Source organism: Helianthus annuus, chromosome 9 (genome assembly GCF_002127325.2).
Source record: "Helianthus annuus cultivar XRQ/B chromosome 9, HanXRQr2.0-SUNRISE, whole genome shotgun sequence".
Taxonomy (NCBI): Eukaryota; Viridiplantae; Streptophyta; class Magnoliopsida; order Asterales; family Asteraceae; genus Helianthus; species Helianthus annuus.
The window spans coordinates 162,897,635-162,911,506 of NC_035441.2; the positions used below are offsets into that span (position 1 = coordinate 162,897,635).

Consider the following 13,872-nt stretch of genomic DNA (forward strand, 5'->3'; position numbering starts at 1 on the left):
GGTTCCTGCACTGGCTCTGGCCGCCGCATTTCATCGAGCACCTTGTATGCAAAATTTCAAAGACAACAAAACAATGTAAAGTGTGAGCCAATTTAGACCCATAATCTCAGCTTATAAAACAAATCACCTAGATATGAAGATTATAAAACCGAGATTATTAAAAAACACAGTTTCTTTATTGATTTAAAGATGGTATTATCAATTTTATAAAGTTTTAACTTTTATGAAAGCATAAACCAACATTAGTGGTTCTATATAAAAAGTTATACGGAAACATGAGGTCTCACCTTACAAAGCATAAACCGGCAGCTTCTGTATGTTCCTGCTTGACAATGAGATCAACATAAAAAAAAAAGTTAAAATTAAACCAAAATTAAAGGGAAACAGAGGAATAAGTTTCAACAAAGGGTGGCCGATTTATGCCATGTGTGTTCCGGAGAGCAAACAATGCTGCCTTAATCCATGGTATCACAAAAATAGATAATTAAAAAGTACAAACTTCCCCATGAGAATCAAAGTAGATAAAAAGTGGGATACCTTTTCCATCTGCATGATGCACTGTGATTCTCCAACAGTATATAGAGGCAAAATGTTGTAAGGAGCATATTTCTTGCTGCTGATGCAAAGATCTATGAGTAATTGAGTACGAAGACCATTTACATTGTCCCACCAATGCTTGTCAACCATTAACATTTAAACTTTAAACCTAGGGCTTGTTTGGCTAAGCTTTTCAAAACAACTTATTTGCTTATTTGCTTTTCTGAAAAGCAAATAAGTCAATAAGCTGTTTTGAAAAGCTTTAAAATGGAGCTTTTCAAAATGACTTATTTGCTTATTTGCTTTTCAGAAGGCTAATAAGCAAATAAGTCATTTTGAAAAGCTCGGCCAAACAGCCCCCTAATAGTAACATGAGAAGATGGAACAAATTAACAATATTTTCACATGGTATAATTCTGTCATAAAATTTTATTTTTTCTAATTTTAACTTGAATTAGAGCTGCCATCCAAGAATGAACCCACCGCCAGACCCCAACAGGCCACCAAAAGTACCACCCAAGACCCCACAAAATGCACAGAACATAAGGTGGGTCAGGGTGCTGTCAAATTGCAGCCTCACAAACTGATTAAGGGTTCCCGGTGTTTCTTCTTTTTTTGATTTCTTTGTACAAGTTGTTGTATTCATACCCAAATACAGCTAGTTCTATTGGGATTCAAACCCATGTAAATGGATCCGGTAACTAGAGCTGTGAATGTTGCTAAAGACATTCTACTTATTCTACTTCTAATAGTTGTGGAAAAAGAATGACAGACAATAGAAATCCTAGCAGACAGACAGGTATTTTATAGCATAACCTTGCATATATTTTTATATTTGTTACATAAAAGAACAACTTTGAGGGCTTTTTAGTTGGTTTGCGACTTGTGATTTACCAAAGAAGGTGAAAACTACTATGCGCATGGAGGGTTTTGTTATGCATTTGAGTATAGATTTCATTACCATGTCTTCCACTTTTTGTTTTTGATTTTTTTGTGGTCTAGTTGTAGTGTTGTACACATGGCGCATAGAGAATGGTCATAAATCATGGTTGTAAAAATCCCGACTAGCATTCGATTAATCGCTAGTCGGAGGTTCACCGAGTAATTTCCCTCTAATCGGTCAATTAATCACTAGATGCAACGGTGGCCCTAGGCAGTCCTAATCGGCCAAAAGTAGCGGTTCCTGACAAATTCTGGCCACTCACCGGCCAAATTCCAGCTATTTTTTTCTGATTAAACCTTGTAAATTTCGGATATTAATCGTGTTTACTTAAAAAAGGAGCCAACAAGAGGTTAAAACCTATCTTGCTAAAAAAATTACACATAAAAATGTGTGCATATATGTATAATACTGAAGATCACTTATAAAAATTTCAATCCGATAAACCCCTATTAATCCCGATCAATAGTTAGTCCTTACCCCACCAGCTGACTAATTCCTAGCGATTCTTATAGATCAACCAATGAATGATGTCAACACTGTCATAGATCAACCAATAAATGACGTCACAAATTACACTAATTCATTAATACAATATTAAGTAACATTAGGACATCATGGATGTCTTTAGCTTGAGGGTGACAATGATTATCAACAAAGAATTTGTTAACATTCCCATAGACTTCAATAAAACTCCAACCGGGAGCAATAGCAACTTTTCTTTCCGTCATCATCTTCCTCAGTTTAATCACACCTTCCCAGCTTCCGTTACTCGCATACATATTAGCAAGCCCGACATACCTTCCACTGTGCGTCGGCTCTAATTCTAACAAACGTTTTCCAGCTGTCTCCGCTAGATGTATTGCATTATGCGTTAAACACCCATGTAGAAAAGATCCCCATATAGCTCCGTCTGGTGTCACCGGCATCAACTTGGTCAGTTTCTCCGCTTCTTTCAGCTGTCCCGATCTAGCCAATAGATCAATCATGCATCCGTAGTGCTCGATTGTTAATTGCACGTCGTAAACTTTGCTCATTTTACCAAGTATAGACCATGGTTTTTTTAATAAAGTTTTGTGATTACAAGCAACAAGAACTGCAACAAATGTAATGCCGTTTGGAACCGGTCCTTTCTGCTCCATTTCCTCAAAAAGATCGATTGCCATTTCGTTTTTACCGTTTGTAGCTAGCCCTAAAATCATCGCACTCCATGCGACAACATCTTTATAAGGCATTGCGTTGAATATATCTTTGTCTTTCTCTATATCCCCACATTTAGCATAGAAATCGATCAGCGTCGTACCAAAATCGACGTCTACACTAAACGATTCTTCAACTAATTGACAGTGTATACTTCTTCCTATTTCAAAAGCATCAACCGCACCGCAAGCATTGAGAACGCTCAGCAAAAGAGACTTGTTAGGGTTCCCTACGCCACAATTTATCATCCGACGATACAAATGGATTGCTTCATTGAAAAGTTCATTCTTCACAAACCCAGAAATCATCGCGCTATACGATACATCATTTCTCTCAGGCATTTCATCAAACACCTTACAAGCATCATCAATAAGCCCGTTACTAAAACACCCCGTTATCAAACTAGTACAACACACAACATTCTTGTACGCGCTTTCTTCAAACACTTGTTTAGCTAATTCAATAGCTTTATAACTCGAATACATAGATATAAGCAAGCTGGTAACATAAACATCAGAAACATTTCCGTATTTCACGACTTGTCAATGCACTTGACCCAAAATACCACATGCGGAAACCTCCGCGAGGCGTGTGACGTACCAGAATCCAAGCCACCAATCACATTGAACTCATAAATATAATTAAATAAAACTTTCATTCATTAACGTAAAGTATTACAAACGTTACATATCATTCATTGAATACAGCGGAAGCATAACTCATTTGTTAAGTGTTTCGTAAACCATGTGTACATAAACCATAAGCTTGTATTGAGATTCCATGTATCTCGACCCATGACCACTCCAGCCTCCCAGACAGCAAGTTCCAAATGATATAAGCCTATAGACCTACAAGCATGCAGACAAGTGTGTCAGACGACGCTGGTGAGTTCAAAGTTTTGTTAACGCGTTTAGTTACCAGATGTGTGTATAAAACAGTTCAACGATTTGTTTTGATGTTGTTATTAACTCGATTACCGCGAGTGGCTACTAGATGTGTTTGCCCAACCCCAATGCCTCTATCAAAGCATTGGTCAAGTGGTCAAGGTAATTAGTTCACGCCCGTCCTCCTCGGTACGGCGTGAGGGTGCAAACCTAATAGCGCTATCAACTAAATACCTCGTTGCCTTCCCGGCAACAATCGGTAGATGTAAGGGGTCTTACATGATAGAAACTGAGTCATAACCAACATCCCATTAACCTGGCATTCCTCCCTGGAACGTTACCCGATATCCCTTCCCGGGATGCATGCTTAGAAAAGAGCAGTGAACTCACCTTGGATTTGCTCGGTATTTAACAATTTACCCGTTCCAGTTAATCAACCAAACCCTACCGTGGTTACCAGAGACAATCAGTTTATATGTACATAGATTGCATATTCCGCATTCACATTACACAAGTAGCACACACACCTCATCATGTAAATTACAACAGTCGTTCATGAAATCCAACAGCAACATATGTCATACTATCACATAATTATTACGTTGCACACCATGTACCTAATCCAGTAACACATATCGAATGTTTCGCACGTTCACAGGTTCCTATCACGAGTTCACCTTCAATATCATACAACTAACATGCACGTACATATACACACATCACTTAACAGTCCAAAAGTCAAGTACACAAATGTGCAGTCATTCAGGCCCAACGCCTTTACAACCCAAGGCCTTGTGCGATCCAACACGTTTATTTGTGCGACTGATCTTTTTGTGTGCGGCCCACTCCTAGTTCGGCCCAACAAACTTGTGCGATCAGCTTGATTTGTGCGGCCTGGGAATTGTGCGAGTAGCACTTTCATTTGTGCATTTGACCCATTCAAACCCCAATATAATTCCCATGATTAATCCCCCCCACTAATTCCGTTCTCATCACTTACGAATTTGGGCGGTTGTGCACGTCAATCTCCTCACAAAAATCAAAGCAATTCCTAGCACATGACTTCAATCATAGGGCACTAACATTTATTATGATTAACAATTACTTGAACCAATCCCATCACCACATAATTCCTTTCACACACCCTAATCATTACATAAATTCAGAAATCATATTTCCCTTTTGAGTCAATTACGTGATTTCTTTCAAGAATCAAATTAATACTTTATGCTATTATAATCACTAATCAAGTCGGATCCACAATTGTTCATCCACGAATCACCTACTGATTAACCTTATCCATACTAGAAGTAACTCACATGCTCATGATTAAATCAAATCAACACCAAGTATATTCATCAGCTATAATGCAATTTAATTCCTTATGTAAACAGATTTAAACTTCCATGTTATCGCACATCATCACGTTATCCAGTTCATGTAATACTATTGTCTGTCGCTAAAAATTAGTGTCGAACATCCAGATTAGCATAACAGTTGGTTTATATCAAGCATAGATCATTGCATATCCATTCCACAAAGTTCTATTCTCGCTAGCAAGATGTGCAACGACCAAGATAAATTACAACGATAATGTGCCTACGCTAAACCAGGAAGATCACACTTACCACGAGTTGTGAAGGGATGATGGTACCGAAATCAGAGAGGGAGAGAGAGTCTTCGGAGGGTAGCCGATTGCCGACAAGAGGGAGCTTCGAAGGTGATGAAGGCTGCCATCGATCTCAAGGGAAAAGGGAAAAGGATATTAGGGTTTGTTATATTTTGGTGCTAAGAGGATTATGGGGAAACCACTCCCCATTTTTGCTGTGTATACGATCTCAAAGAAAGCCGGGCCCAACATTGGTTGCATTTGGGCTTCAGATTCGGGCCGAGGGTGCAAACAGGAAAGTGTGTGGTTACGAGGTGAATGTGTGATTCAGAGTTCGTGTGCGGTTATCAATATGTGTCACAATCACTTGACGTCTGACGACCTTGGATATTTCGAATGTACAATAACATGTGCTCATAACAAATCCAAGTTCACAGCGTACGACTGAACATGAATAGAAACAATACGCCCATAAAGAGCCTTGGAATTCCGAGTTGTCACAAAGGTGGGACTGGTGGGGGGAATATTCTGAGGTGGGATTATTAATTGCCAATAAGGTCTAGGTGGGATTATTAATGGCCCATTTCCCTAAAATAAACAGTAAATTGAAATTTTACTCCCTGAGATTTGACCAAAATTGCCACTCTAGTCCAAATAGTTTTTTCATGCCATTTTAGTCCAAATAGTTTTGTTTTCTGTCATTTTAGTCCCTAACTTTTGTAATTTTTTGTCATTTTCATCCAACTCATTCACTCCATTAAAAAAATTTAGTTAACTTAGGTGAATTTTGGTCAAACCAAATTTTTCTTTCTTTTTTTTTTGCAGGTGCGATGGTATGGGGATGGTGTTGTGTCGGTTTACCGTGAAGATGATGGCGGTGGTGTTGGTTGATGTCGTGGTGGCGGAAAAGTGGCCAGTGGTGGTGGAAATGGTGGGTGGTGATGGTGGTGAGGTGGGTGGGTGGGTGGTGACGGTGCAGGCAGGTGTGGCGATGATAGAAGGTTATGATGGGGTGCGTGGTGGGAGGTGGTGGTCGATGAAAATGGCAAAAAAAATGACAAAAGTCATGGACTAAATGGCAGAAAACAAAACTATTTGGACTAAAATGGCAAGAAAAAAACTACTTGGACTAAAGTGGCAATTTTGGTCAAACCCTAGGGACTAAAATGGATGTGTTCGTGTTAGCCTAAGAATATCCATGTTGCATTAAAGTTCAAGTGTCTAACATGATTTTTGAGCTCTCGTTAATCTCGATCCGCTAAACTACAAACCAAGAAAGTATACGGAGACCGGAGTTTAGTGAGAACATAATCAAAATTGAGATCCATTAAATTTGCCCAAGATTGATTAGAATTTAGAAGCCCATTGTCCAATATACTAGGCCCAAAACCTAAGATAACTAATACACCATTAAAAACCATTTGGAAGAGGCCCAACAATACTAAGGTGTTGTTTGTTTTTTAAGAGGTAAAATGTATGCAGTCTGCAGACCACATCTGCAGACATCTGTAGAAGAAAAGATGGACCAAACCTTTGAAGTCTACAAGAAGAAGTTTGTTTGTTTTTTAACGTGTGTAGACTTCTAAAATAAACTTGTAGTGGTGTACGAACGGTAGTGGTGGGTGGTGGTGGTGTTGGACACTAGTAATGGACGGTGGGTGGTGGTGGACGGTGGTTGTGGTAGACGGTGGTTGTGGTAGACAGTGGTGGTGGTGGTGGGTGGAGGACAGTGGTGGTGGTGGTGGTGATGGGAGGTGGTGGGTGGTGGACGGTGGTGGTGGTGATGGACGGTGGTGGTGCTGGTGGACGGTGGTGGTGCTTTACCCTCTGCAGACCTTAGAAGATCTTAGAAGTGGTTGGGCCATGTCTGCACCAAGAAGAGCTCACGCAGACGTTTTTTAATGAAAATGTCTTCGGAAAAACAAACAGTTTGCAGATGACAATGTCTGCGCGGCGTAGACAGAAGAGGCTGCGCAGATTTTTTTAGAAAAACAAACACCACCAAGAGTATATGTAACGGGAGAATCCGGATAGGGACGAACATCCACGTGATCAGGCATCCTCATTAGAGGGGGGTTTGTTCAGTTAGACTATACGGAGTGAGGGGGCTTGAAAAGGAGGCGTTACGCGACATGTGGACGCCATGTCAACACACGTTAAAAAAGTGGCATGGTGCAAAAAAGGGAGGAGTGGGACGGGGCATGAAAGAGTGGCGTTATTCAACACATGACACACACTTTTTAGAGAAAAGTGCCCAGATAGTCCTTATGGTTTGCTTCAGTTTCACCTTTAGTCCCTACATTTTTCAAAATTAAAGCTATAGTCCCCAACTTTGGCAAATTCGTTCTCGGATGGTCTCTGGCATGGATGGGGGTTCGTTTTCTCAGTTAAGTGAATGTGAAATTACCTAAATGCCCTTTCCCTCCCCTTTCTCTTTATCTCCTTGTCTGCACACCTTCGTACCTCCACACCTCATACCACCATGACACCACCCCAAGTCCAAACCACCACAACCAATAAAAAATAAAAATGTCAATATTGTTTTTACAGCCCAATAAATAAAAAAAATATCCAAGACACCCTGAATCATCTCAACGGCTACGCGATAAGGAGCTTGAAGACGAATGCAAAGATGCATTAACATTTCCCGGAGCTCCGGTAGCGTGAAACAAATGTGATAAATAATTACCTAAATCATCAGGAGCATATTTCACCACCAAATCAACACCTTGGAAACACCATCGATATCGTTCATACAACATCCGGTAAGCCGGAAAAATCCTTTTTGACAACGGTATTTTAATATCATCCTGGAGTTTCGAGTCTGAGATAATCCACGTGGATTGTTTCATGTATGTGTCGTTGAACTCTAGATTAAACCGCCCAAAACAATCTCCCGCTGATTCAATCGATAAATTTTCAACTATCGTATTTGTCGTCAATGATGTAATCACTTTGCTCCACGCCGTTCGTTCATAATTCCCGGCGTATTGTTTCACTTTTTGCTCGTGCTTCACGAGCGAGTCTTCTCTGATCAGGAATGGAACGACCGTCATCAACCTGTCGTCGCATCTGCGGTGATGGTGGATGGTGTTAGGGGTGATGGGGGAGGGTGGAGCCATGGAGGCGGTCATGATGGAGGGTGGAGGCGGTGGTTGATGGGAGACGGGAAGAGGGTAGGGTAAAGGGTTAGGTTTTATATTTTAAGAAAATGATGGGCCCCACTTTAATTTATTTTGTTTTATATTAAGGGCATTTAGGTAATTTCACATCCACTTAACCGAGAAAATTAACCTCCATTCACGCCAGGGACCATCTGAGAACGAAATTGCCAAAATTGGGGACTATAGTTGTAATTTGGAAAATGTAGGGAATAAAGGTGAAATCGGAGAAAAACACAGGGACTATCCGGGCACTTTTCTCCACTTTTTACTATACTTTATATTTAAAAATTATATAAAATCTATTAAATTTAATAAAAAAACCATTAATACAAATTAAACAAAAAACATTAATAAAAAACATTACATAATTTTAAAAATAAAAATTTTACATAACTTAAAATATAAAAACATTACATAACTTTAAGAAAATCGAAACTAAAAGAAAAATTACATAACAAAAATTAAACGTTAATCTAAACATACTTAACCAAAGAATCTTAATATTTGCCACATCGCGACATATTTGAAGTCACAACCATACGTGTGCCTGTACTCGACGAGGGCGACTTGGATGACGTCGTCTTCGTTGAACTCACCATCGTCGTTGTCCACCGCGTTGACAACCATCTCAAATCTCGAACTAGCCATACAAATAATCTGGAAATGCAAACAAAGTGTGTCCATGGTTCGGGTGGCTTCTCCCCTATATATACAAAGTTGTTGGAAAACTCGTTCCCAAAACGGATGTGGGAAGCGATGCGCGTTTTCGATAACTGTTGTGATTGCAAGATTCACACAACACAATGTCCTCTTCTTCGTTCCATGGATTCATTGCCATTTTGAAGCCTTCCACGCCAATGGAAAACCCTCCGCATCCAACCACCACACCACAAATTCATGCTTACTCCGTATGGTCTTACGTTCATGTTCATTTATGATGTGTGGTTTTTCCCAAAGAATAATCAAATGGTTGAAAGAAACATCATGTTTTGGTTTCATTCGCTAGCCCTTAAATCGGACACTTGCAATTTGAGTTTATAGCCTCTTATATTTTGATCTAGATACGAATTTTCCTCTTGTCATGATTACATGTAAGAAATAGAGGAATGAGAAACCCCAACTAATTATCAACTTCTTGTTTATAAGAAAGTATTTTATTGGTTACAGATATAGTGGGAATAGGGAATTTTAATACCTTCCTCAAACCAACAAAACATACTATTTATGTAGATATTAACCAATGGTTGGTGGTATATTGACAAAGATAAAACTTTTAAACACCTTAGGAGAAGAAGGTTTTGAGTTTAAATCCTAAAAACAACAGAAGTAAGAAATTTACCGTTAAAAAAAAACTTATGTAGATATTAAGTGTGGAAACTTCTTTTTTCTTTTAAACAGTAAGTGTAGTATGCCTTTGACTACAAAATAATTAAATTAGTAAAGCATGTTTACACTTTCTTTCTTCAAATGGAATATCGACAAAAGTAGTATGCGTTTGACTACAAAATAATTAATAAACTAGCATTACGACCCGCCGCAATGCGGCGGGGATTCTTAAGTTATAACTAAGTCAATTTAGGATGCACACATTATGTTGAAACTGTAAAACGGGGAAAAAATAAACGATGTAAAAACGTTCACCCACACAGGCACATTGCGTCATGTTAACTCGCAGAATTTAAAACGAAACGTAAAAACGTTAAACCAAAGACGCACGTTGCGATGTGTTAAGTCATAAAATTTAGAACGCACTATAAAGCGAAAGATTTGCGGAAAATGAAACTATAAAGGACCAAAGTTGAAAGTTAAAAAAGTTGTGAGGATAGATTGCAAAAGGTAAAAAAATTTGTGTTAAAAGTAAAAAAAACAAATAGTTTTGGATTAAAAGTAATTTATAAAATACTTTTGGGTGAAAAGTACAAAAATCAATTTAAAAAAAAAAAAAAAAACCAAAGCCAAGGTTACAACAACTATATCATAATCATTTTTTCTTTGAGAAACCTCCAAAACCAAGATTACAACACATAAGTAAAAAAAATCATAGTGGTTAAATCGCAAAAAATAGAAACTTTTGAATTAGAAGTGAAACTTTAAACTTAAATTATCAAAGATTAAAACTTTAGGGTTAAAAAGGAAACAAAGATTAAAACTTTAAGATTAAATTGTCAAAGATTAAAATTTTAGGGTAAATTATCAAAGATTAAAACCTTAGGGTTAAAAAGAAAAATTCTAATTTTTTTTTGAAAAGCTCCCAAAGCTATATGTACAAGTTCCATATGCATAAAGTAGTTGGTAATTTAGATATGGAATAATTAGTAAAGCATGTTTATACTTTGTTTCTTCAACTAGTAGATGCCCGCTCGCGTTGTGGGGCGATGGCTGAATAATCTCAATCAATTAAAAAAAGACTACTATAATTTTGTTAAGAAAAAAAAAAAAAAACAAAAACGATGATAAGACCGTAATTTTGGGCTCGGGGAAAAGCTGTAATTTTTCAGGACTAATGAGCCAGTGTTAGGCATCTCCTTGACACGAAAAAAAATTAAATCTAGTAAACCAATTAAAACAAAAAACCTTTATAGTTTTGCTAAAAAAACTAAAACGATGGGAAAAAACGTAATTTTTAACTGAGAGCGAAATCATAATTTTAATTCGGGGATAAATCGTAAATTAAATGGACCAACGGGGGAGTGTCAGGAAGCTGTCGGCACGACTGTAATTTTACACTGGGAGCAAAATTGTAATTTCACCAGAAAAACAAACAAAAACGATGGGCAAAATGTAAATTTAAGTTGAGAGCAAAATCATAACTTGGCTGTGAGGAAAAAAACTAATGGCAAAATTATAAATTTATACGGTGCAAAATCGTAATTTTGAACTGAGGGCAAAATTGGATTTTTTAGCTGGGAGCAAAATCGTAAATTTATTTTTAAGTGGGGGCAAAAACATAATTTTGAACTGATGGGAAAATCGTAATTTTAAGGGAAAAAACTATTCGCAAAACTGTAAATTGAAACGGGGCAAAATCTTAATATTTAGCTGGGAGCGAAAGTGTAAATTTATTTTTAAGTGGGGGCAAAAACATAATTTTGAGCTGATGGCAAAATCGTAATTTTAAAGCGGGATAAAATCATAAATTTGTTAGGCCGATAGGGAGTGTCAGGCAAGTTGCCTCGCACTATTACTTTGCCGCCCATTTAGGCCGATGAAGTGGCCAAGCTATTCCCGCCGACAACCGACCTTGGTGTTTGTAGTTGTTGATAATAATTCGATATTCGATTGGAATATCGACAAAGATTTTCCATTGCATTAGTCTCCCCAATCCCAACCACGCAAAAGAAAGCAACAACTAGAAACATATCCCCAATCTCACCCACACATAATAAAGCAACATCTAGAAACATATCGAACTTGCCACAAATTTTCATCGATAGTAATTTCACTAAAACAAACATGACACATGGTTTTGGTTTAATTTATTTAAGTTTCAATCTATCGATAGTAATTTCACTAATAAAAACATGACATATGGTTTTGATTTAATTTATTTAAGTTTCAATCATCTATCGATAGTAATTCATTAATAAAAGCATGATATGTTTTGGTTTTTTTTTAATGGCTAATATTACTCTTCCAAACTCCTATATTTATAAATAAATCACCCTTGCTTGGGTAGCGCTGTTCAAAAAGTCGTGGCTCGGAGCTCGCTCGAATTTCGCTCGAAAAAAGTTCAAAAAAAGCTCGGTTCAAAGTCAGCACGGTTTTAAACGAGCTGGCTCGGCTCAGCCCGGCCCGGTTTGTAAACGAGCCGAGGCCGGGCGAAGGTAGGTTCGATTCGTGGCTCGCTCGATAGTTGGCTCGTTAGCACACTAGTTTAAATTAAACTCCAAATTATATATGTGTGTATTTTAATATATTTAAGAAATGTAGTCTAATTAGTAACATGGTTATTTTTTATCCAAAGAAATAGATTGTTAAGAAATAGTCCAAGCGTTATGTGTTGCATTAATCGTATGAAAACGCGTGTTTTGACGTATCCGATTGAACTTAATGTAACCTACAGATGCATTGCGATTGGATCATAATGTAAAGTAAATAGAATTTATACCGTGTGATCATAATGTATTATATGCGACCCGACTAACTCAAATTTATACCGTCAAGTCAAAACGTATTATACGCGGCCCAATTTATATAGGAAACATGCAAAATAAGCACGAAAGTGTATACCAAATTTACGTCGAAACATAAAAATATAAAATTTAAAAGTTGAAGGGTTGGCATTAAACATATATGCCAAAAACATAAGTTATCAAAGTATGGGTAAAAAATGTAACTTACAAACTTATAAGCTAAAAGTGGAAATTTTCAAAGTTAAAGGGTGGTGGTGGTGAAAAAATCACCGACTTTTTACTTTTAAGTTATATAGAAATATATAATAGAGTTAATTGTCAAAATCTTCCCTGAGGTTTGGGCACGTTTGCCATTTTCGTCTAAAATGACACTTTTTTACCAAATTGCCCCCAACGTTTTTAACTTTTCGTCATTTTCATCCAAACCACTAACTTGGTTTATTTTTTCTGTTAAATTGAGGATATTTAGATGAAACTGACAAATAAAAAATCACAGGGACGATTTTGGCAATTTACTCAAACCCTTTTTAATTTCTTTTCTTTTATTTAATTATTTTTGTTACATATATAATAAAAAGGAATATACATGGAGTTTTTAGAAAAAAAATTAATAGTTTTGTCACTTAAATTTTATAATTTTTCATCTAAATCACTAACTCAGTTTATTTTTTCTGTTATGTTAAGATGAAGGATGTTTTAAATTTTATAAATTAAGACAAAAATTAATTTACAGCTTCTTTATATAAATCGGTTTTATAAAGAGAAAACCTCATTGGTGTGCAACACACAACAATCGATTACAACTTTTAGTATTTATCAGTTGTATAGATAGAAAAAGATTGTAAAATTTTACATTTTTTTAAATGTGTTGAGCACCTAGGAAATATGTTGGTAAAAATAAAATATTTATTTAATTAAGATTATGAGGGTAACTAACTAATATTTATTTTGAGTGGCTTGAGTAAAGAAACTTTTGGTTCATAGCATTATAATTACAATTTGGTGAGTAATTTTAAGGTTTGGTAACGATACGTTGTTTGATAGGGGGGGGGGGCATTGGCTTCGGTTTTTCCTTAGGAGCGAATTTAAAAAAGTAGAAGATGAATTACAAACTTGGTACATATGATAAGATTTTTTTTATTTGACCTTTTTCAATAAGGTTACCAGCATTTTAGTTTTATAAAATTTAGAGGTTTAAGTAGATTTTATTTTTAAGTAAATGATCTATATAAAAAATTAGAAATTAATTTCTGTGTTAGTTTATAAACATCTTTCGGCTTAATAGAAAAATTAACTTAGTTAGTGGTTGGATGAAAATTTATAAAAATTATGTGACAAAGCTATTATTTTTTTCATATAAAATTTGCATTTATATTCTTTTTTTTATATATGTAACAAAATTAAT

The 13,872-nt window shown here is 36.6% G+C and overlaps 1 protein-coding gene and 1 long non-coding RNA gene across 2 annotated transcripts; both read right to left on the reverse strand.

The window, feature by feature from the left end:
* Positions 1 to 2,055: 2,055 nt before the first annotated feature.
* Positions 2,056 to 3,162, reverse strand: LOC110876672 (pentatricopeptide repeat-containing protein At3g62890). Its single transcript, XM_022124837.1, has one exon. The coding sequence runs from the start codon at positions 3,160 to 3,162 to the stop codon at positions 2,056 to 2,058; it is 1,107 nt and encodes a 368-aa protein (XP_021980529.1).
* Positions 3,163 to 3,323: 161 nt separating this feature from the next.
* Positions 3,324 to 5,555, reverse strand: LOC110879373. The gene is made up of 3 exons (XR_002558628.2): positions 5,190 to 5,555; positions 3,952 to 4,005; positions 3,324 to 3,525 (listed from the first exon to the last, which is right to left on the reverse strand). It is a non-coding gene; the product is annotated as an uncharacterized LOC110879373 (long non-coding RNA).
* Positions 5,556 to 13,872: the final 8,317 nt, after the last annotated feature.